The 24,050-nt window shown below is 57.6% G+C and overlaps 2 protein-coding genes across 4 annotated transcripts; both read right to left on the bottom strand.

Annotated features, from left to right (window-relative positions):
• Positions 1-1,643: 1,643 nt before the first annotated feature.
• Positions 1,644-10,740, bottom strand: ST6GALNAC4 (ST6 N-acetylgalactosaminide alpha-2,6-sialyltransferase 4). Of its 2 annotated transcripts, XM_046023553.1 has the most exons (6): positions 10,696-10,740; positions 10,177-10,263; positions 8,485-8,670; positions 5,568-5,980; positions 3,396-3,503; positions 1,644-2,340 (listed from the first exon to the last, which is right to left on the bottom strand). In XM_046023553.1, exons 2-6 carry the CDS (start codon positions 10,186-10,188, stop codon positions 2,151-2,153), a joined length of 909 nt encoding a protein of 302 aa, XP_045879509.1. In that variant the 5' UTR covers positions 10,189-10,263; positions 10,696-10,740; the 3' UTR covers positions 1,644-2,150. The 2 variants fall into 2 exon arrangements, with proteins under 2 accessions (XP_045879509.1, XP_045879510.1); XM_046023554.1 differs by lacking the exons at positions 10,177-10,263; positions 10,696-10,740 and adding an exon at positions 6,422-6,544 and having other exon boundaries at positions 8,485-8,595.
• Positions 10,741-15,040: 4,300 nt separating this feature from the next.
• PIP5KL1 (phosphatidylinositol-4-phosphate 5-kinase like 1) lies at positions 15,041-22,967 on the bottom strand. 2 transcript variants are annotated; one of them, XM_046023550.1, is made up of 10 exons: positions 22,909-22,967; positions 21,896-22,099; positions 20,716-20,766; positions 20,352-20,506; positions 19,947-20,071; positions 19,350-19,384; positions 19,204-19,259; positions 18,405-18,517; positions 17,945-18,170; positions 15,041-15,308 (listed from the first exon to the last, which is right to left on the bottom strand). In XM_046023550.1, the coding sequence occupies exons 1-10, from the start codon at positions 22,936-22,938 to the stop codon at positions 15,041-15,043; spliced, it is 1,263 nt and encodes a 420-aa protein (XP_045879506.1). In that variant the 5' UTR covers positions 22,939-22,967. The 2 variants fall into 2 exon arrangements, with proteins under 2 accessions (XP_045879506.1, XP_045879508.1); XM_046023552.1 differs by having other exon boundaries at positions 17,945-18,098.
• Between the last annotated feature and the right edge of the window lie 1,083 nt (positions 22,968-24,050).

Here is a 24,050-nt window from a genome sequence, read left to right as displayed (position 1 = left end):
GGGAGATCCCTTTGAAAATGATGGGTCCCACCTATCAAGTGCCAGCCCTGGGGCCATCTCTCTGAATTCATACAATCCCATGGGGAGGGACTACTTTTTTTCCCTGTTTTTTTTTTTTTTTTATTTTTTTTTAAGAAGTTCCCATGCCTACATGGGGTTTGAACTCATGACCCTGAGATCAAGAGCCGCACGCTCTACCAACTGAGCCCGCCAGGCACCCCAGCAGGGACTGCTTGAATACCTTTTACAGAGGAGGAAGCTGAGGCCTGGAGAAAGGCACTAATTTGTCAGCATTCCACAGCAGGAGCCCAAGGGAGGCCAGGTCTCTGTTCCAGAGCCATCCCTCTGAGCCTAGGATCTCCCCTCCCATTCCTCTGCCTGCCAGGTTACATCCCACCCTTACCTCTGCCCAGTACCTGCGCCCAGACACAGGCTCCTGCCAGGCCCGCAGCTGGGGTGTGGCCCGCAGCCTGCTCCTCCCTACTTCCAGCTCAGGGCTCTCTTCCCTCCTCCCGCGCCTGCAGAGGCTTCTGGGCCGGCCTGGCCCTGAGAAGGGGGGAGGCAGGGCACAAAAGGCAGGGCTGTGGGCCAGGTGCCAGGTCTCCAGCCTCTCTAGAGAAGGCTGGGGGCAGGAGGGGAAGCGTGCTGGGTCACCCAGACTCCCTGGCACGACTGGCCCCGTGATTTGCGGGGGTCCGGTGCAAAGTGAAAATCTGCAGCCTCTTCTTTAAAAACATAGTAAGAATTTCAAGTTGACAACAGCAGAGCATTATGCTAAGCACAGGACTCTGAACGGCTGTCCAGGTTATAGGCCCATAAAGCAGGCCCCAAACCCTGGGGCAGGGAGCTAGAACCCCAGGACTCCATTCCAGCTGAGAGCCCAAGGTCCTGGGGTCCTACTTCTCCTTTAGTCTCCTGGTCTCGGATGAAGGAAGGAGGGAGGGAGGGAGGGATAGTGAAGACCTCTGGGGTCTCTTCCCAGCCCCTTAGTGCAAGGCCCAGGCACTAGGCCTGGCTAGTTGTATCCTGGCTCAGCCAGTGGCTTCTCCTTCTCTGTAAAATGGGCTAACACGACCCTCCTCCTCCCAGAGTGGCGGCAGACTCTTGCTCCCTGGCATTTGCTAAAGATTTACTGGTGGGTCTGCTTCTCCCACCTTCTAGAAGACAAAACTAAAACAGAGAGGGAGAGCCCGGGGCCTGCCCTCCGCCTCCCTTTCCTGCTGTGTGATCAACTTCAGAGTTAATAGGGAATTTTGCTGGTAAGATCCTTGGAATTTAACCCACAGACCAGGGAGATGACACTGGGTGGAGCAATTTCCATCCCACCCTGAGTCATTTCCTCCCAGGCCCTAGGCTGTCCTCCCACTGATGCAGGACAAGGGGTCCCCTGGAAGCCTCTAAGTTGGGGCATTCCCTGAGCCCAGTACAGCCAGGCGGCCAGAGCTCCTGGCCTGGTGGGGAAGCAGGTAGGCTCCTGGGGAAGAAACACGGGGGCAGATGAAACAGCCAGAAGCCCAGCCAGCTGTGGGCCTGGGAAGGAGCCCGAGGACTCATCCTGCCCTTGAGTCAACAGGTTATGGGATGGTGGCAGGGAGAGGAGCCCTAATCCCCACCCCAGACACATGACCACACTTCAGACAGGCTTCCAGAAAACATATGTTTACCCGTACACTCCAGAGGTGGCCCCGGCAGTCACAGTTCAAAGGCCCCTTTGCCCAATGAACCCCAAGCTCTGGGTTGCCCTGACCAGGACAACCAGCCTGGGAAGTGTGGCACCGAAGGCAAGTGGAGGGGGACAGTGAAGAGAGACAGAGCTGTTGCAGCATCCAAGATCACAATGCTGGTGAGTGGCGGGGGCCATCGGCCCTGGGGCAAAGGCCACTGGACAGACCCAGAGAAGGGTTGAACCCAAAATGAAGATTTGGATGACTCAGGGAGTGGGGTGTGGAGGAGGGCGCAAAGTTTGCCAGAGTCCTCCTCTTCTTCCCCATCAAGTCCGCAGCCCTCAAAAGGGCCCCAAGTGTCCCCAGGGTAGGGCAAGAAGGGACCTTTCGTCCACAAGGCATGAGACAGGATCCATAAATTAAATGTTTTTGGTGGCGTGTGGAACAAAGGCCCGGTGAAGGCGTGGCGGCCGGCCAGGTGACAGGTTACTGGGTCCTCCACGATGGGTGGGCGAACACGATGGGCCTCTTCTTGGCCCAGCGGGAGAACACAGCCTTCTCGGTGATGAAGCGGTGGGCGCTGCGGGGCGCCCGTTCGTGTGCCAGGTACATCTGACACTCGTCCAGCCGGCCCTTCTCAAAGTAGTGGTAAGGCACCGAGGGGTGACTCTCCTCCCTGCGGGCGGAGAAGAGGGACAGGCGTGGGGTATGGAACTCACCTGCCTCCGACCATCTGCTGCTGCCTACCACGGCCACGCCTCACTGGGTACTCCCACTGAGCCCCACGCCCGCGGGGAGCGGGGCAGCCCACAGATCCCAAAGGCCAGAGTTCGATCCCGGATCTGCCTCTGGCAAGCTGGCTGACGCTGGGCCAGAAGCGGACACTCCGAGCATAAATAATGCATCTATAAAATGGACATGGGCACGCGAGACCACAGGTCCAAAAAGATCAAGACTGTATGGGGCACCTGGGTGGCTCAGAGGGTTAAGCCTCTGCCTTCGGCTCAGGTCATGGTCTTAGGGTCCTGGGATCAAGCCCTGCATCGGGCTCTCTGCTCAGCGGGGAGCCTGCTTCCCCCCTCTCTCTCTGCCTGCCTCTCTGCCTACTTGTGATCTCCCTCTGTGTGTCAAATAAATAAATAAAATCTCTAAAAAAAAAAAAATCAAGACTGCAAACTGGAGGGCCCATGGCAGAGGGCACACGGGCTCCCGTCATCTCACCCACGGGCTCATCAAGCACGCTCCAAAGAGAACGGAAGATAACGATCGGGGACCCCATTGGCACACTCCACACGTGTCACTCACGGTAATGCGGGAGCATCACCATACTGATGGTGACAGGTCAGATGTGACCTGTCCCGGACGTGCGTATCAGCCGGCGCCCGACGATGGCGTTCTAAGCACTTCGGTAGACTGCTCTCTCTCTAAATCTTGCTTCCACCTTCTGGGGAAGGTGTGATTATTTTCTTTTACACATGAGGTAATGGAGGCCCTGGGGGGTGGCGTGTCTGGCCCAAAGTCACAGAGACCGGTCATGAAGCTGGGCTCCTTCCCACCAGGCACCGGGCCCAAGGGTGCAGGTCTGAGTCTCAGCTGCCCACTGGGGAGCCCCCACACCCTGCGCCCCCCAGTTCCTAGGTCTGCCAGGCTGAGCCAGGATGGTGGGGGTAGGGTGTCCATGGTCCTCCCCGTCCCGGGCTTTCCTCCCGCCCAGGACCTGGGCAGCCTGACCTGCAGTAGCTGTCGCTGACCATTCCATAGACCACGATCTCCTCACACAGCTCCAGGGCGAGGATCATGGTGAACCAGCCGGTGCTGAGAAAGGAGCCCGACTGCCTCCTGGGAGGAAGGAGAACAGTCAGCCCGGCCGCTTCCTTGACTCAAGCTGGAGCAAGGGGCTGTGGGACAGACCCCACCTCAGCTCTCTCAGGACACAGCGCTCGCTACCCTCCCAGCCAAGGGCCCCCACCTTGATCCCCACAGAGGGGACCCGGGGGAGGCTGGGGAGGGGACAGAGCCAGCCCGAGAGGAGCAGCAGGCAACAGGTGGAGTTGGATGCAACCCAGGCCCGTTCAGCCCCTCACCACCCCCACAGGACTGGAGCAAAGCCCCAGATGATGGTGGGGGGACCCTGGTCACAACCTCTGTGCATCTAAGGGACCAAGCCTAGGGAGATGGTGGGAGGCCATAGAGCACATTGGCTGAAAGTGGGCAAGACAGTTGTCTGGAGAGGTGCCTGGGTGGCTCAGATGGTTGAGCGTCTGCCTTCGGCTCGGGTCCTGAGCTCCAGGTCCTGTGATCGAGCCCCGCACCGGGCTCCCGGATCAGCGGGGAGTCTGCTTTCCCCCTCTCCCTCTGCCTCTCCCGCTGTCCATGCTCTCTCCCTATCTCTCTCTCTCAAAAAAAGATGGTTGTCTGGAGTCAGGTGGTCTCCAATTCAAACCCTGAATCTGCTCTACAGTATCAGGTTTGCCCCCAAAACTCTCTGGGGCTTACTGACCCATCTGTGAAATGGGGAGAATTATAGATAAAGATGGGGAGGGAACACTGTCCGCCCAGCACCCCCCACATTCCCCCACACCCACCTGGAAGCAAGGGGCTGTGTGGGCAGCCCAGCCCTCCACCCTCTCAATACACCAGCACTATTGCTCTCCTAGCCGAGGGCCGCTCACCTCCACCCCTACAGAGGGCTTATGGGGTGGCTCACTCACTCAAACTCCATACCTCCCAGGCCCTGTGCTGACCAGGAACCTGCCATAGCCAGTGTAACATTCACAGGGGAGGGGGCGGAACTGTGAAGAAGACAAGGAGACAAAGGAAGGGGACAAAGAATGTTGGGCAGGGAGGTACGCCTTCAGGCCGGGTGGTCAAGGAGGGCTTCTCTGAGGAGGTGACATCCCATCAGATCTGAATACCACAGAGTCAGTCATAGGGAGATATGGAGGAAGAACATTCTAGACAGAGGGAACAGCACGTGCAAGGCCTCCTTCTGAGGAAGCCCAGATGGCTGGGGCAGGCTGAGTGAGGGGAGATGACGAGATCATAGACAGGCAGGGGCCAGATCATAGGAGACCTGAAGGCCAGGGGAGGGGAGGACATGAAAGTAATTCTGCTGTCAGGTTGAGGGCAGGCCACCAATGCGATGAATTCACTGAGGGCAGTTGGTGCTCAGACAACAGGAGGCCAGAGAGGCAGCAGCGAGAGGGTGCTGCAAGGGTGGGGGGCGGGGGGAGGAAGGGTGACTTAAGTCCAGGTGGCACCTGTGGCACAAAAGAAGAGTCAAGAGCCCACGATCTGTGTCAGGTGATGCGATGAAAGGAGTCAGGTGCAAAGCCCAAGCTTCTGGCTTGGAAACCAGAGGCTGGCAGCCGTATTTCCTGAGTTGGGGTGGGGGGAGCCAGTGTGCAGAGGAGGCAGGCGGGAATCAGCGTGCTCTTCTGAGCGTGGGATAAAATGAAGTCTTCCATGCAGAGTCCTTAACTCAGGGCCTAGTGCACACAGAGGGCTGTTCCTACTGTTAACTGTTATTTTCTTATCTGGCAGGGACTTGAGACCAATCCAGATCTCAGGGAGTATCCCCTCCAGAAGGAAGAGCTCCCCAACATTCTCCCACGTGGCAATGCTCCCGATCTTGTCCTTGCAAAGCCAAACAGCCCTCACCACCCCTGGGGACTTTTCATCTATGTGCTAATTCAATGAATGACAGTCCTGCTTCTGTCCCCCATCAGGGGCAGGAGCACATCTGCCTCCAACACAGCTGGCCCTCCCCCAGTGCCTGATGGAGCAGACCCTCATGGACAAGAACCCAGTAGAGAAGTCATGCCCCCTGCCCCGCCCCCGCTGGCAGAGAGGGCCCCCTCCGGCGGGCCAGCGCCAGGCTCACCGGGCCAGCCCCAGGCTCACCGGTTCTTGCCTGTCTCGTCCTGGAAGACCTGGTCGCAGTAGGCCATCATGCGCTCGGTGAAGGTGTACACCTGCAGGCCCGGGTACATCTCGGTCAGCTGCAGCAGCGTGCGGTAGGTGCGGCCGCCCAGCGCCCGGTCCATGTGCCTGCCCTGTCCCCACACCACGTAGAGCGTGTCTCGAGCGTGCTGGAAGTAGTGTGAATAGTTGCGCAGCAGCAGAGGCACGCTCGTGTGCGAGACCACGCGCAGGGTGCTGCGCCGGCCCACGTCCGCCTCAAAGCCCACGGTGGGCGCCTGGTTCATGCGCAGGACGCACTCAGCGCTGTCAATCTCGGCACCCAGGCCCGAGCCCAGCATCTGGCCGGAGCTGGACACCACGGCGCAGCTGCGGCACGGGTCTCGGACCAGCGGCTGTTGGGGGGAGGCAGAGGGGGAAGAGAAAGGCATGAGGACATGGCGTCCACGGCCCTGCTCGTCCACCCAGTGACAGCCTCTGACTTTGCCTGACCCCTGTATCAGCTCCGAGTACAGCATCGACCCATTCTGCAGGTGAGGAATTTGAGACTGAGGCGGGGGGACTTTCCTACGGTCCTATGGAGGGGCAGGGCTGAGACTCTGTGTTCAGAGCCCCAAGCTTCTTCATTAGCCGCATTCATGTTCCCTTTCCCGGCGGCTGAGGCCCTATCAGGCCCTCCATCATGGGGTCCTTATTACAGTTACAAGAGCAAATATTTATAAAGCACTTACAGCAATGCCTGGCACAGCCTGGGTGTCATACGCACGTTTGTTAAGTAAACATGAACCCCACAGTCACGGTTGGCCCTCTCCCTCCTCTACCTGAGCCCCACTCACGTTATGCCTGGTTCATAAGTAAAAGTGGCCTTTAGGGCCACAACAACACTGAGAAATTCCGGTTCTGAGGCTGAATCCTGGCTCGACCACTTCCTCTGTCTCTTGGAGCCTCTATTTCATCATCTGTCAAATGGGGGTGAAAATATTATTTACTTCGCCAGGTTGTGAGGACGCCATTCAAAATGCTGGGAGAGGGGCGCCTGGTCGGCTCAGTCAGTTAAGCTCTGACTCTTGATCTTAGCTCAGATCTTGGAAAAAAAAAAAAAAAAAAAAGCCTGGAGAGTGATCAGCACAGACCCAGAGCACAGTCTCTCAAACACTATCTCATTATCTCTTGAAAAGCAGAAGTTGAGCCAATATGCCTGCAAATGTTCCCTGGGGGTCAGAGGTCAGGACTCCCAGAAAAGGACTCGCTCCTTACTCCATGTCTTTGTGTCTTCCTGGGGGTACCGGGGTGTACAGTGACCTGTATCCCACTCTGGGACATTTTATATCTCACACAATGTTGATTTAGGGACCCACAGGTCCATTTTCCAAGCCCCCAAAATACAGAACAGGACTTCTTTATTCTGCCCGCAGTCTGAGCCTGTCCTGACAACAGGGGTTCTGTTCAGATCTGAGGTCACCCCCAACCCCAGGAAATATTCTGCTTGTCCCACAAGGTCTTAAAAGTCTTTAAAAGGTCTTTAAAATACTTAATTGCAATCAGTCCAGATCTTTAAAATATTTAATTACAACCAGTCCATTTTTGATACCCCAAACCCGGATTTCTGGCTTCTCTTAAGAAACCCAGAGGAGGGACACCTGGATGGCTCAGTGGGTTAAGTGTCTGTCTTCACCTCAGGTCATGATCCCAGCGTTCTGGGATCAAGTCCCATATCCAGCTCTCTGCCCAGCGGGGAGTCTGCTTCTCCCTCTCTTTCTGCCCATCTCCCTGCTTGTGTGCTCTCTCTATAATCTTTAAATAAGTAAGTAAATAAATAAAAGAAACCCAGAGAATCTGGCTACTCTGAGCCCACATCCCCATGAGCTCTGGAGTGTCTAAAATACTCATCGGCCCCCACCTCCCCGTGGAAGATGGGACAGCACCCATCCGGCCCACCCCACCACTGGTCCCATCTGGCCAAACCCCCTGAGGTTTTGTCTCTTGATCAAATATTTACCCAGCACCTGTTGCAAACACAGTCCATGGACCCCACTATTGAATCTGCACAGCAACTCTACAGAGATAGAACTATAAGACCCCCTCTTACTGATGAGGAGGCATCTAAGGCTCAGAGAAATTAAGACCCCAAATATGTCTTCTCCAAGCCAGGGTCCCTGAACCTGCCTCCCTCTGATTTGCTCTCAGAGAGCCATCAGACTCAGAACTGGGAGCTTTCTGTGTTGGTATCAGTGTGGGATGCCTTTGCTAATGCTACCACGGGAAGGGGGGGGCGGCCACTGAAATCAGGGCGAGGGGGTAAAGTACTCCAAACCACTCCTGGCAGAGCAAGCATGGGAAGGTAGGTCATCACCCCAAGAACCAGTGTCCCTGTCTCTCCATGACTGGGAGAGCTCTGGGGTTGACACGACTTTTCTCTGCCGTCTGGGTCCCAGCAGCAGCCATCAGCACAAGGCAGGGCACACCCAAACACATACCCGCTACATGAATAGATTGTGTGTACGCACAGTTAATTCTAAAGATACACAAACAACGCACAAGTCACCATGATGGGACAGCGTCTGTCTCCCCCACCGAGACGAAGAGCTCCCGATGGCCAGCCACCCTGGCTGGCTCAGCATTTTTTTTTTTTTTTTAAACCTCCATCACCCAGCTGAGAGCAGCCAGATAATATATGTTGAATTTAAAACAAAAACAAAAACAAAAAAGCCATTTCCTCTTAGACCTTGGGGCCCACAGAGGAGAACTGGTTGCTCAATGTCACACAGCTGGTGAGCACAGGAGCCAAGCCTGGGGTCCGGGCTGGCCTGGCATGAGCCTGGTTCTCGTACCCAGACACTTGGGAGCACCCTGGCAACCGGGGCCAGCCCTGTCACCTCACGGTGCCCGGCCAGCTCACCTTCCCATCCGGCACGCTGCTGTATCCGCTGAAGTGTAGGGGCCCCGGCACAGTGGGCCTGGAGTTGGTGGAGGGCTGGGGGGCCAGGCAGGAGGCCAGGCAGAAGGGCAGGCAGGCCCAGCAGCATAGCAGGACGTAGGCAGCAGAGAAGCCCAAGGAGCACAGAATGACGAGCAGGAGCCGGCCCTGGGGGAGAGACAGGGGTCATGGGGTGTGGGCATGGGTCCCTGGGGCTCCTAGAAGCCTCTGCTGGGCTGGGGCTGCACCCCAGCCTCATGGGTCCAAACCCCAGCTCAGTAGCTTCCAGAACATTAGCACAGCGCACAGTCTCCGTTAACCAGGGCTTCCTCTGGGCTGCCAGGCTCAGGCCGTGGAGACAAGACCTCTCATTATCCCCATATTCTAGATAAGGAATCCGGGGTACTCAAGGCCGCACAGCAAGACAGCAACAGGACGGGGCGTTAAATCCAGGCTGCAGAGCCCGTGCTCAAAACCGGAAGCCTCAGTGCACTGGGCAGCCTTGGGTACGACTCTCCACTCCTCTGGGCCTGTTTCTGCTTCTGAAATTCTGGGCCCACAACACTTGCGGTATGTCCGGTAAAGACTGCGGTAAACACGCTCGGTGTACCGTAAAGCGGTCCCCAAGACAGGAGAGCGGCCCCTCAGAAGGCAGCCGTCCTCCCTCGGACCCAGGACCCAGGTTGCCTTGGACCCAGCCCACCCCCTGCCCCCTCCCCCAGCTGCTCAGTGACCGCCCCGTAACTGATGATCTCAGTCTGGGTCAGCGGTCCAGGAAGTGAGGGAAGTGTCACTCAAAGAATGGTTTCAACAATTGAAAGCTGGGCCACAGAGGAGGCTCCCACCTCCAAAAAACATGTGCCAGAGGCCATCTGAACCGGAAGCCCTCCGGGCCTGTTGGCCCTGCAGGCAGACTCAGTGACCCAGCCTTCAAGGAGGGGCCACAGGAAAGAGGGCACGACCTGGGACTGCCCTCATGTGCTGGGCCACCCTGATCACCATCTGTGTCTCTCTGGGCTCTAAAATTCTCCCAGCCTGCCCAAGGCACAGGTCTCCCCCCCTCAGAATCCACCCAGCAGCTGTTGGTGCTCTGAAAACCAGAGGGGGGAAAGCAGCCCGAGGGTCCCCCCCCATATCCTACCAGAGGCCCACCCTTTTCTACCCACAAGCCACATCAGCTTCTAAAAATAAATCTCTCTGTGCCCAGCTGTGTGGGGGAGGGGGTTCAGCCCCTGAGGCCTCAGGCTCTGCCTGGCACCTGGTCCTCTTGCCCACAAGGGACCCAGACACCCGAATTCGGGCAGTCGTGGCGGACTGCCCCCGACATCCAGGGCCCTCTTCCTCAACAAGGGGTTCCTGAATAAAGTCAAGAGCAGCTATCCCCCTCCCAGGTCGCTGCCTCTCCTGGGAAGCTGCCCTCCAGAACGTTTACAGGAGAGAGTACTATTATCTCCATGTCACGGTGGAGACCGGCAAGGCCCTGAAACCAGAGAGGGAACACCACTTGCCTGAAGCCTCACGGCCTGCCAGGCCAGATCAGCAGGGCTTTGAGACCCGTCTGCCCTTCTCAGCTCAGGAGCAGTGGGTCAGAAGTGAGTCAGTTCTGGGGTGGGAGAGGTTAGGAGGCTGCTGTGCCGGAAGTTCCCCAAGAGCCTTCCTCCTTACACCACTTACCGGGGCCTTCATGCTGCTGCCGCTGCTCAGCAGTCGGGGGGCTGCCGTCTCCAGGGCTCGCGCTGGGAAGGGATGGGGGCCAGGCACCTGCCAAGATCCAGAAACTCAGAGCTGGGTCCTGGGTCTCTGAGGAAACGCCGCAGGGAAACTAAGGCAGCGGAGGGGACGGGCCAGGGTCAAGGCAGACGACTTCCAGGAATCAAACTCCTTAAAGCCCCCAAACACCGGACAGCGCGGTCCGCATCGTAAAGGAGCTGGTTTCGAGTGAGTGACCTTCGGGGAAACATCCCACCAACCCAATCCCCATTGTGCAGATGGGGAAGGAGAGGCAGGGAGGGGGAGCCCTCGGCTCAAGGTCACTCGACGAGTCCGGGTCAGTTAGAACCGGGAGCCAGGAGCCCCGACTGCCGCCCCATCCCTCCTACCTCACTACAAGAGGGATGGACAGAGAGGCCTGGGGCGGGATATTTCCACCCCTCTTCCAGATTCCAACGCCCCCTCCCCCAGCCAGGCGCTAACCAGGCAGACGGGCTGGGGCGCTCCGGCTGCTCTCGATCCGCTGCTCGGAGCTCCATGGCCCGCAAACCTGGCGGTCCGGGCGGGAAGCCGGAGCCCTGGCGCGGAGGCGGCACCGCGGCCGCGGCTTCTGGAGGATGGAAACCGACCGAGAGCCGCCGGCAGCGGGGGCGGGGTCTGCGAGGACCGGGAGGAGACTGGAGCGCTGGGGGCGGGTCCCGGGAGACGGGGGCGGGACCTATGAGCACCGCCTCCGCTGAGGGGGAGGGAAGTGCGTGGCTGGCCGCGGGGCCTCCGGATAGGGGCGGGGCCGGGGGGCCGGGGGCGGAGTCCGAGGGCGCGCTTCTCCCCCCCCCTTTTCCCGCCCTCCTACATTTCTCGGGGGTCGGGTGGGCGGCGCGCAGAGGAAAGACCTAGGGAGTGTGGGAACTGGCGCGCGGTGGCTACCCAGCGGTCCGGACTCGAGTTTCTCCATTTGTGAAACTGGGAGATGGGTGGGAAATTTAAGCAGGGCCTTGGGGTCAGGCTGCCCTGGGTTTCAAGCTTGTAGGATTCCCAGATTTAGCCGGTAAAATACGGGACGCTCAGTTATACTGGAATTTCAGATAAACACTGCATAATTATATTTAAAATCTGACATTCCGTGTAACTGGGCATTCTTTATTTTGTCTGGCGACCCTAGCCTCCTGAGCATCAGTTTTTCTCCTCTATGAAGTGAGGATTAAAACAGCTCCTGCCAGTGAGGTAGAGCAGGGAAGCTGTGGTACAGTTAAGATTCCGACCCTGAGGGGCACCTGGGTGGCTCAGTCGGTTAAGCCGCTGCCTTCAGCTCAGGTCATGATCCCAGGATCTTAGGATCGAGTCCCACATCGGGCCCTCTGCTCAGCAGGAAGCCTGCTTCTGTGCCCCCCTGCCTCTCTGCCTACTTGTAATCTGTCTGTCGAATAAATAAAATCTTTTTTTTTAATTTTTAACAAAAAAAGGATTCCAACTCTGAGCTATCTCACTGCCACGTATTTTCATCTCTTCACCTCCCCCTTCCCAAAGTGTCCTCCAAACCCCAACCAACTCAGTCTTGCACCCCTGCAGATGCTGAAATGTATCCCATTTGAAGGCTCAGATGGGGTCCCCTGGGAAGTTCAAACTCAAGTGACTTTCAGGGGCTGGAAAGAGTTGAAAGAACAGGTACAGGGCCATAGGGAGGAGTGCGCCTGCAAAGTGGAGGGCACGCTTCTCATCTAGTGTTTTTTATAAAATGCTCTTTGGACCAGAAAGCTCATCCTACCACCTCCATCATACCCTCCTCTGCAGGATCTTCCCCTTGGATCCAGGCTAGGTTTCTGCCCCGACCTTAGTTCAAACTCCATTTGCCTTTTTCTCAGAGCCTCTGGTGTGGGCACAATGCCAAGGTAGCCGTGTGTAGGTATCTGCACCCAGATAAGCAACTTCCCAAGGCTACCTATTCTGCTTCAGTGCAAAGCCAAGTCTTCCATGCCACTCCCTGTCCTGTGGGGGGAAGGTGACACTCTATGACAGCCCTGCCCTTGAGCTTCCTTTGAGTATAGGCCCACCTTGTCCCTCCTCCGCAGTCTGGGAACAGCTAGAAGGTAGTGGTCCAAGTTCAATCTCTCTCTGTAGTCTCCTATTCACTCAAGGCCAGGCGCACAGTGGGTCCCCGAAGCCAGAGTCCTCCTGCATCCCCCCCAAGTCATCATCCTTCAAGGGTCTCTCCTTGTAGTCCCCACCCTAAGGGGACAATGGTGAGACATGCCCTAAGGATTCATTCATCACCCACAATGGCTGGTGAAGTGACCATTCTTTCCCCGAACAGGCAACTCTCTCCTTGTTAGGGTCACATGGAGACAAGGACACGCCCAAATGTCCTGGACTTGCAGAGCAGACGATGATCGCACGTCCACAGTAGAACTGCCAGTGGGAGGTTCTGTAGGCTCAGATAAAGCTCTTCAGTTTGGTTTTGGCAAAAGACTACTCTCTTTATCCCGACGTACAAGGCCCTGTATGGAGGGAACTTCTGTCTTCTTAACCACCTTCTACCTACCCTGGGCATGCTTCTGATCCCCAGTCACATTGAGCTCATCCCTACCTCAGGACCTTTGCACTTGCTGTTTGCTCTACTCACATAGCCAGCTCCTTCCTGTCATTCAGCTCAAACGTCACCTCTTCAGAAAGGCCCATGCCAAGCACTCTATGTGACACTACATGCCCATCCCTCTAAGTCCCACCTTACTGGTCTTTTTCACAGTACCGGTCACAGTCTGAAATCATCCTGTGTACTAACTGGTCCACACACCCACTAGACTCTCAGCTACATGGGGCAGAGTCAGACCAGTCATGGTCTCGGGCATTTCCAGCAGCTGCACAACACCCAGCACACACTAGAGGCTAGATAATGTCTTTTGAATGACCAAGTGAGGAGAACCAGGAATCCTGGGCCCCCATGAGATCTTGGATAAGTCACATTCCCCTCCAGCCTCAAGTTCTGGCTCAGCCCCTTGCCAGAGACCCCAGGTAGATGAGGGGCTGAACCATCCTTATCTGTGAGTGCAGGACTCTCAGGCTCTGACTCAGTCCTGCCAGGTCCAGACCCTGGGCCCACGTATGGCCAAACCCCATTTCCTGCCATGCAGCCCTACCGCTACCGAGCTTCCTCAACACACCCACCTCCTGACTGATGGCCTCTATGTGTCAACTTCCTGCTGAGCCAAAACAAGAAATTCTCTGTGACTCGGGCCAGGTCAGAGAGCTTGAATAATCATCCAAGGTCACCCAGACCACTAGGGGTGAGGTCACTTGTACACATATTCCAGGAGCCCACACTCCGGTGCAGCATTAACTTTCCCTGCCGGCTCCCTCCCTGCCCTCCATTTTGCCTCATTTTCTCTGAAGGCTAATGGACTGGCAGTGTTTGGTACTAGCTGAATGGCTCTCCCAAGAGCCGGTTCCGGTCCTGGGGGTCAGCTCTTGACGCACAACATCCCCCCGCCCACCATATTGTCCCTCCTACTCCGAACTCCGGCCACAGTGAAATATTTCTTTCTCTCAAGTATCAGGCTCTCTGTTCCCCCAGACCTTTGCCATGCCTTTGGCCTGGGACCCTCCCAGGGCTGCATCTGACTCTTCTGATCTCAGTCAAGAAGGTAGAGCCCCACCTCCATCCAATTAGTAGGGGGAGGCCCCTTCCCTCAGCATAGTGCCCCCAGGCTTCGTCATGAGGCTGGGTCACATCAAGCTGCTTCTGTCGCTATCTCTCCCCAGGCTCTGTGAAGGTGGACTCTGCGAATCTTGCCCCACGGTCAGGTCCCCATCACCCAGGAGAGGGCCTGTCACATGATAGGAGCTCAATAAATATTTAATGAGTTAATGAAGTCCATTTCCGTCCTTCCGATTATACAGCTTAGACCACTGAGGCACAGAGAGGTTTAGCACCTTGCCCTGGTCACAGACACCCGGGCCCCAGAGCAGCTCTAGAGGAAAGGCCTACTTGGGTATGGTGGGATTGGACCAGGGTCAGAGGCCAGGCTGGAGTTTCCTGGAGGAAGGAGAAGGAATGATCAGAGGTCATGCACATACTGAGTTTCTTTGCTCCTGCTAATTTCCATGCTGCCATACCCTTGGTCTGACCCCTACTCCCATTTCACAGATGAGAAAAATGACTCCCAGTATAGGGAAGAGCTTACTCAAGATCAATGGTCGGCCTCAACACAGTGTCTTCTCGAGATGCCGGCCCCTCAATCCTCCCCCTTCTCCCACCTGCATCCCTTGGGCAGGAGTGAGGGGGACCACCCCAAAGGGAGACCAGTGGGCAGTAGGTAAGGAGGGCTGGGTGCTTGGGCAGGTCTTTCCACTTACCCAATGGCAAGCCCCATAAAGTCTCTGGGCCTCAGTTTCCCCATCTGGACGACAAAGGCGCTTGGCTGGAGCCTTCAGCCTTCTCCCCTTCCCCAAAGCACGAGGCCAGGGCTGAGGGAGCTGGTGGGTAAGAAAACAGGCTCCTGAGTCCAAAAGGCAGAGTCGAGTCCTGGTTCCAGCATTTATTGCTGAATGATCTTGCTCAGTCCCTTCACCCCCTGAGCCTCCATTTCATGGTCTGTAAAAAGAGAATAATAGCTTTTTTTTTTTTTTTTTTTGAGGGTTAAATGAGCTAACGCAGGAGAGTCCCTGGCACAAGGCCAACACGGCATCGCCACCAAATGAGGCTGTTGTCATCGTATTAGTTAGGAGGGATGCTGCCCCCTGGAGGCCAAAGGCGGAACGGCAGGCGAGGGGAGCCCAACGCTGGTTCCCGACATGCGCCCATTGTCCAGATGCGGAGCGCCGCGAGCGCGGGTCACTCGGTATGTGCCTCCACCCACTGGCAGAGGCGACGGGCGTAGCGCGCGGGGCTGACGGTAGAGAAGGTCCGGCCCGGGTAGCGCAGCGTCTTCCATAGGTGCTCCAGTCTCTTGCGGAGCCCATAGACCGTGGCGAGATCTACGAGGCCCAGGAAATAGCGTTGCTCCGGCCCGTCCAGGATGTGTAAGGCGTTGGGGGAGTCAGGCAGCAGCCGGCGGTTCTGGGATCCCGGCTCCTCCGGGCTCTGTACCCCTCGCACAGACCTGGCGGCCGACAGGAGGGTGAGGCTGCTGCCTCCTCCAGGGGGCCCCCAGCCCAGGGATTCCCTCAAGCGTAGCCACGGGCCCCCAGGCAGCTTTCTGCGCTGGCCCCGCTCTTCCTCCGTTCATTCCCACAACTCCTGGGTGCCAGGCCTGTGACGTCAGATAAACTGGGAGGCTGAGGAAAGTGTAGACGCTGGACTAGAGCTGTTCATTCCGTAGCCACCAGCCACATGCGGCCACGAAGCCTTTAAATGTGGCCAGTCCCAACTGAGGTGCGCTGTTAAGTGTGAAATACATGCTGACTTCCCAAGACAGGATGAGAAAAGGAGTGTAAAACACCTCATAAAGGTTTATATTGATCTGATGATGAAATGATAAAAATTGGGGGAGTGTTGAATAACAAATATATATTTTAAATTATCTTTACCTGTTTCTGTTTACCTTTCTAAAGAGGCTAAATGTCTAAAGAAAATTTAAAACCACATGTGTGACTCACATTACATTTCTTTCTTTTCAAAATTTATTTATTTGAGAGAGTGCACGGAGGGAAAGGAGCAGACTCCCCACTGAGCAGGGAGGGGGGGCCGCCCCCTGCAGGGCCCCATCCCAGGATGCCAAGATCACAGCAAAAGGCAGCCACCTAACCGACTGAGTCCCCCACCCCCGCCCCCTTGCATTGCATTTCTGTTGGGTGGTGGCGCTCTAGGAGTTTTGGGTCACACAGACACTGGCTCCTCACTTACCCAAGTCTCCTCACTTTGGCTAAGTCTGGTATTGGGGTGTTTCCTAAACTTCTGTTTGGGATCGTCCAACCCTGGAGGTTTCAGGGCGGCAGAGCTGAAACCGTGTGAACAAGGTCCAGCCCCAGTTTATAGATGGTGTGTGTGGGGGCGGGGGGGGGAGGGCGGTTTGCCTTCTAAATGTATCCCAAATTGGAAGCCGCCTTTGACTGGGCCCCAGTCCAAGCCAGAAGCAGGTTCAATTCCCTAATTTTGTCCTCTGGGAGGTGGAGGGGAGTTGGGGAAGTGTCGCTGAGACAAATAAGCCAATGAGAGACAAGCCCTGCCCAGACATCGACCAATCAGAACCCAGTGGTCTGGGTGCCTGGAGAAAACACCGATGCTCTTTGCTGTGCGGCGTTGGGGATGGGGGTGGGATGGGAGAGGGGAGAGCTTATCCCGAAAGAGGAGCTGGGAACTGGTAGGCGTCAGGCTGGGGCAGTGGCCATTTACCAGCTAGCATATTTCAATATGACAACAGCCATTATAAGCGAACTGGGGCTTACTGGCTGAAAGATGACGGAAATCTAAGCATCAGCTGGGGATAGAGGGGGCAAGGGAGAAGCTGACCTAGCTTGGATAGTCAGACCTTGAGGGGCGGCGGGGAGGGGAGCGTGTCTGTGACCCATGGCAGGAATTCCACCCTCTGGTCAAGACGTGTCCAGCCAATATGTGGGGAGCCAATAACCTGGATTCTGCCCACGCCTCACCCATCTCCAAAGGGTGGGTTGGGGGTGCTGGATGAGAGGGTGTCACTTTTCACTTTTCCACCCACCAGAAGGTTGGACTTCTTTTCTTAATGTGCCTTTCTTAACCCCTACTTTATTCTGTTCAGCCTTGGAGGACGGAAATCCAAGTGACTAACCAAATACTAACATGAATCCTCAGAAGCCATTCTGCCACCTCACTTACCCTCTCTGAGCCTCAGTTTTCACATCTCTAAAGTGGGAATGAGCCCATCTTAATGAGGTTTGTGGTCAGCATGCAAAGAGCAACAGATACTACTACAAAGCAGGGGACAACATGATGGTGGCACCAACGGTGATGACCCTTGGGTCCTAGAAGTGGAAAGGCTCGTTTAAAGGTCAAGGGCTGGGGCGCCTGGGTGGCTCAGTGGTTTAAGCCGCTGCCTTCGGCTCGGGTCATGATCTCAGGGTCCTGGGATCGAGTCCCACATCGGGCTCTCTGCTCGGCAGGGAGCCTGCTTCCCTCTCACTCTCTCTGCCTGCCTCTCTGCCTACTTGTGATCTCTGCCTGTCAAATAAATAAATAAAATCTTAAAAAAAATAAATAAATAAAGGTCAAGGGCTTTGTCGGGTGCCTGGGTGGCTCAGCCGGTTAAGCATCTGACTGCAGTTCAGGTCATGATCTCAGGGTCCTGAGACAGAGCCCCACGCTCAGCAAGGGGTCTGCTTCTCCCCCTTCCACGGCCCCTCCCCCAGCTTGTGCTCTTTCTCTCTCAAATAAATAAATAAAAACCTTTCATTTTATTAATAAAGGGCAAGGGCTCTTTCTAAAGTAGAAATTAAATAGGTCTGAAAACTGCTGTGAAACCTTCAGTGGCTCCACATCCCCTTCAGGAAAATGGGCAGATTCTTTACTCCAGCACTGAAGCCCTGGTCCAGCTGGATCTCCCCGACTCAGTCCTGTGCAGTCCACACATGCCCACCAAGCTTGCCAACCAGGCTTCTCCAGCCCTCTACTCTTCCCTCTCCACACACACGCACTCACACACACGCATGCACTTTCCAGTCTCTGAGCCTTTGTGCTGTCCCCCCCCACCACCACCACCATCACCCATCTCTCTCCTGCTCTCATCACCTCATTCTTGCCCTCACCCCTGCAGGGGGGGCCCACCTGACCGTGCGGAAGAGGAGGCTGCTGCCCGGGCCCCTCTCATCCTCGTGGAGCCGCTGGAAGGCCATCAGGAGGCTGTAATCGAGCACGTTGAGCTCCCGGAGGAAGGCGGTGTCCAGTTCCATCTGGCGGAGAAGCCAGCTCCGCTGGGGCCCTGCCAGAGCATCAGCGCCCCCACCTGAGTGCTCCTCGGCGTCAGGCAAGGTGCTTAGGGCTCCACACATCTCTGACCCAAGAGGGCAGGTGTCATTAACCGTTCCATTTCACAGATGAGGAAACCCCTCCGCGATTTGCCCTGGTTGCCTAGCTCATAGGGCGTGGAGGCAGGATTTGAACCCTGCTCCACCCGACTCTGGAATCCTGGCTCTAAATGACTCAGGCAGAGGGCAGGGCCGGGCACACCCTTCTCACTTGACCCTGAATGGAGGGAAAGCAGGCACAGACTGTCTCCATGGCTCACCCAGGTCGATGGTCTTGCCTTGAAAGTTGAGGTCCTTCAGCACCAGGACAAGGGGGCTACCCTCAGAGGCTGGCTCCACCCATCGGCTCACCTCACAGCCCTTTATGTCATACCTGTGAGTGGGGGGGGGTGACAGAAAGGGGGCGACAGAATTCAGCGTTAGACAGACTGACACACAGGGGGAACCAAGAAACAAGAGTTTTTGCTGGGTGGATGTTTGAACCCTCATCACGAGCCATTCCATTATTGTCCCCATGTCAGAGATGAAGGAAAAGGCTCAGAGAGCTTCTTTGACTTGCCCAAGACCACACAGTAAGTATAGGGCAGAGCTGGGATTTGAACTCGGGCTTTTGGAAGCCCAGTCCAGGCTTTATCCCCGCCTGTGCCTGTCTCTCTGCACCTTGTCCTCCCTGGAAGTGTCCCCGACAGGGGGTCCAAGCCTAGGCTGCAGCCCAGAAGGGAAGTCGTCGGCGGAGGCAGACGATTTGAATCTCTGCTCCTCACGTAGTAGCGGTGTGGCCCTCCCCCTCCTCAGGTTCTCATCTATAAAACGGAGATGATAACCACTCCCACCCCTCAGAGTTGTTCTGGGAATAAAGAAGGCAATGAATGCAGACTCCCCGGGTGCTCAAGCTCAAGGGACACTGGTCGTGCCTATCCCTGTCTCCGATCCCCTGGGAGATCTCGGGGATGTGCCTCCCATCTTCTCCCTGGGCCCCAGCTTCGCATCTGGCTAGTGAGAATGGGTGCTTCAGGCGGCACATCCCGCGTGGGGCCGGGGCCCTGTGAGGGGACTCGCCTCTCGGAGATGCGTCCGGCGGGGTAGAAGACGCTCAGCATGATGATGAAGAATTCCTGGGGACGGGGGTAGGGAGTGAGGGACGACAGGATCTCACCCTCCAGCCGCCCCCTCTGGCCCGGCCCCCTCGCCTCGGCCTCACCCACCTTCTTTCCCCGAGCCACCCGCAGACTGTGCACTCCTGGAAGGGGAGAGGGCGCCAGGTGAGGGGCCCCCAACTCAACAACCCCTGGTCCATCCCGCCCTAGGCCCAACTCCAGGCCACGCCTCCTCCTCGAGGTCCCGCGCGTCTCCAGAGCCCGCCCCTTCCAGGCCGCGCCCCCGGACCTCTGCCCTTGCTTGGGTGGACGTCCCCGGCTCTAGGCAGCCCCAGAGAGGCGCGGTCCTCAGGCGCGACCCCACTCACATGCCCTCCCGCCGCGCGACTGGACGATCCAACCCCGCCCCCTTCGGGAGGCCCCGCCCCAGGGCTCGGCCCCCGCCCACAGAGCCAGTCTTCCTCTTCACCCACGTCTAGGACACGCCCCCCATGGAACGCTGCCCGCGGCCCGCAGCCCGACCCACGCGACCCGCCGCGGGACCCGCCCGCCCAGACTGCTGCTCAGGTCCTTAACGCCCCCCATCCTGGGAGCCGCCCCACTCTTTGGCCCCCTCCCCAGCTCGCTCTCGGTCTTCTGCGCTCCTCCCCCCGCCCCCACTTCCTCCGCCCCGCAGTCCCAGTCCCAGTCCCTGGCCAGTCGTACCCAGCAACCGGGCAAGGAGCGAGTGCGGGTGCCTCTGCAGATGCTGCACGTAGCGGGGCAGGTGGGCGAGCAGCGCCCGCACCTCCCGACGCCGCTGGGTCTTCAGGAAGAAGCGCTGGTCGTGGCTGGGGGGTGGAGAAAGAGATCACTGGTCAGGCAGGGGTGGAGCGGCACCATTGGGCCCCTCTGCCCGAGTGCGGATCTGTCTCCCCCTGTCTGGGCTTGAGGCCTTCCCGCGGGCCCTCAACAAGCCCCGGTCACCTCCCGCCCTCACTCTCCTCCACCTGACCTCTATCGGCCCTGACCATCCCCGACCTGGCCGTTCCGTTTCTTTCCCACCCATTCCCGTTCCCTCCACCCAGGGACACCGCTCCCACCCGTTCCCCACCCCTGCTGCCAGCTCACGACAGGAAGAAGCTGGCCTTGCTCTTGGAGGTGCTGAGAAACTGCAGGTAGGGGCCGCCGGGGCCTAGGGCTGCCTGATAGTCCTCCTCGGCCAGGCCTAGGGAGTGGCGCAGCCAGGCGAAGGCGGGGCCAGCCAGGGTGCCCAGCTCGAAGCCCTGCAGGAGAGGGAGAGCAGCCCCAGCAGTGTCCACGGGGGCCCAGGTGTGTGCAGTAGGCCCTGGCGTGGGAGGATCAGGGTAACCACAGGCTTCCTGCAAAGCCCTGAGGCAAGTCAGCCCACCCACTGCACGGAAGGGAAACTGAGGACGACAGAGAAGGAAGACCAGTACACGCCCCTCCCCATGGGCAGTCTTGGGCTTCCTACCTCGTGGACCTGGGTCAGGACCTCGGAGAAATCCTCCTCAGTAGGCGGTCCCTACAGAGAGGGGTGGAGGGGCTCAGGTCAAGTCTTAGCCCCACACTGCCAGCTCCAGGATCTCCACGAGTCCTGCCCCTGGCCTCACCCCCTTCCCTCAATGTGATTGCTCCAGCAAACAGAGACCAGAACTCAGAGCTTCGTCCATTCATCCAGAAGTACCTGTTGGCCAAATGAAGCCATCCCAGTGAAAGGGGATGGCCTTAAAGCCAAGGGACCTGCCTGATTCAGTGTGAGAAGGGCAGAATCAGAGAAGGCTTCCTGGGGGAGGTGACCTCTAAGCTGAAATCTGAAAGGGGGTGGAGAGGAGGAGCATGATGTTCACAGCAGGGGGAACAGCATTGGTGGTCACCGGAAGGGCAGGAGAGCTCAAGTGGTTGAAATAATTAAGGGAGGGAGGGAGTGTGAATGCAGCTGGACAGTTGGCTCTTGGACTCGAGCCAGCAGGATCCTGAGGCCGTGCTGAGTACTGGGGAGCCATGGGAGATTGTCAGTCAGGTGATGAAATTTAGAAGACTGTCCCCCTTCCTCGCCCTTGCCCAGGCTCCTACACTCTTCCTGGACCTCTAGGTCCCTGTGCCAGGACTTGGCCTGTGGGATGTGGTCATACTGTGCACACGTGTGCACACACACAAACAACACACATGCTCGCCCTGGCCTGTCCAGCTGCTGAGGCTGCAGTTGGGTGACCCTTTCTGCTGAGCCAGCCTGGCCCCAGCCCTGAGTTCCGAGAGGATGGGCCAGGCTGGCGGGATGGGGGTGGGGTCCTTTCTCAGCCATGCACCCTAGCAAAGCCAGGAGGGCATCAGAGACCATGGAGTACAATACCCCCCCCACACCCATTACACAGATGGGGGCACTGAGGCCCAAAGAAGCAGAGGACCATCTAGAGTCACACAACAACCACCTGGGTCAAGGGGTTCCTCACATCCCCAGTACAGACCGCACTTTGCGGCTTCCTGGTCTCAGCCCCCACCCCAGCATGTCCCTCTCCCCCTGAACTGAGCCCCTGATTTCCTCCTTGTAGAGCCCTCTCTGGTCCCCGACCCTGCAGTATGGGCAGGACCTGGCCCCCGAGTGGTCTTGCCCTCAGTACCAGGGAGGCAGGGGACACAGATGGGCCACTCACGGTGGGTGGGTGGTCCATGGAGACCTGGGTGGCAGCCCACAGCCCTGCTTGCATCATGCACGTCAGCTGGTGCAGCTCATGCCCCGGGCCAATCTCAAACAGGCCGCGGCGAGCCTGCTTGTCTCGGAGGCGCCAGAGGAGGCCACGGCGGCCAGGCGTCGAGGTGGCTGCTCTGCATCCAGCCTCTGGGGAGGGGGCCAGGACCTGGTGACAGGAGGCACAAGGAGAAATGAGCACATGGAAGCACCCCAGAGGGGAAAGATCCAGGTTTGAGTCCCACCCCCAGTACCTGTGAGCCCTCCTATTATCGCTCTCTGCCTCAGTTTCCTCTGTTGCCAAACAGGGATAACGCTGCTACCCCCACCTCACTGGGTGTTGTGATGGGCCACGCAGTGCCTGGCGTGCAATCAGCACCCAGGAGAGAATTCTTTTCGGTAGGTAGAGAATGCTTTCCGCAGCCAAACCTGTCTCTCACCAGCTGTATGATCTTAGGTAAGTCACCTAACCTTTCTGCATCTCCTTTTCTCATCTGTAAAATGACAACTCTAGTGACTTCTTCGTGGTGGCAGTTTGACATTTGCTCCAGGCACAGGAACCCTTGATAGTAGGAGCTGTGACACCAGGGACTCGGTCATTTCTTCCACTCGTCTATGCGGAGTTCCTCCCGGCTGAGCGGAGGGCCAGCACGAAGCTGAGCTCACAGCCGCGGACCCACTAGTAGTGGGCACCCACCATGTGCCCAGCACTGGCCGAGAGCTTGACTTGCTAACAGCCCTATGAAGGAGGAGCTTTTTCCCCCCCGCGATGAGAAAACCGAGGAAGTTCTCTGGGGACACCCGCCAGACTTCCCCCTCCATACCTGCGGCCCCGTGTGGGGCGTGTCCTGGTCCCCGCCCAGTGCTGGACCCCTCCAGGGCTTGGATGGGGGTGTGTCTGCGCTGCACGGGGAACGGAGGCCTGGGTCCTGTCCCCCAACCCTTCCCTTTTCTGTCCTCTCTTGGGTCCGCACCTACCTCGTGGGGCCCCGGGCTCGGTGCGGCCATCGCCCCGCAGCAGCTTCCCGGGCTCCGGCCGCGTCCCGGCCGCCGCGCTGCGGGAACCAGTCCCCGCCCCTGTTTCCGGACCGGCCAATAGCGCGGTGCCGGCCACGGCTGCACCCAATCCGCGCTGGAGGCGCCGGCGATCGCCTGCGGGTCCCGCCCCCGGGGCTGCAGCATCCTTCAGACCACGGTCCAGGCCGGGGTGGGGCCGCCGCGCGTCGCTTAGGGTACCCCGGAGGGATGACCCCACAGTCCGTCTCCTCTAGTGGAGGGCTCGGGACTCAGGGCCTCTTGGGGAGGCGGGAAACCTAAATCCAAGTCCCGCCCATCCACTCTGGCGTGAAATTCCCACCCACTGTCCCTCGGGTGAGGAAACTAAGGTCCAGAGAGAGAAGTGAGTACCTCCAGGTCACACAGGAAGTCCGGGGCATGCATTCATTCAAGGCCTATTTTGATCACTCACTATGGGCAGGAGCAGCTCTAGGCCCCGGGGATTCAGCGGTGAGAGGGAGGAACACAGCTGCCAGTGTGATCTTTTAAAAGCATAAATCAGATGATGTCACTCTCATGCTTAAAGCCTCCAGTGGCTTCCCTAGGCCCTGGAACAAAATCCATACCCCTCACTATGGCCCCAGGCGCGTCTCAAACCACTCTGCCTACACCCACCAGCTAGCCACAAGGAGCTCCCCTGCTGGTCCTTAGGCATAAAATTCTTTCACACCTGGGGCTTTTACAGGCGCTCTTCCCATTGCTTGAAGGCCTTTCCCCTAGGCTTTCCTTTGACCTATTCTTGTCAACTTGCCAGATTCAGTGTCCCCTATTCTTTTTTTAATTTAAAGATTTTGACAGAGAGAGAGAGAAGCCGCACAAATGGAAGGGTGGGTAGTGGTGGAGGGAAAGAGAGAAACAGCCTTCCTGCTGAAAAGGGAGCCTGCCACGGGGCTCCATCCCAGGGTCCCGGGATCATGACCTGAGTGGAAGGCAGATGCTTAACTGAGTCACCCAGCCGTCCCAATGTACCCGCATTCCTGATCACATCACCTTGTTTTCTTTTCTTCATCACACCTAACAGGGTCAGAAATCCTCTTGTTCATTTATTTATTACATTTCCCCCC

This window comes from Meles meles, chromosome 11 (genome assembly GCF_922984935.1).
Source record: "Meles meles chromosome 11, mMelMel3.1 paternal haplotype, whole genome shotgun sequence".
Taxonomy (NCBI): Eukaryota; Metazoa; Chordata; class Mammalia; order Carnivora; family Mustelidae; genus Meles; species Meles meles.
Note: the sequence above shows the minus strand (reverse complement) of the source record. Positions and strands in the feature narration are given on the sequence as shown.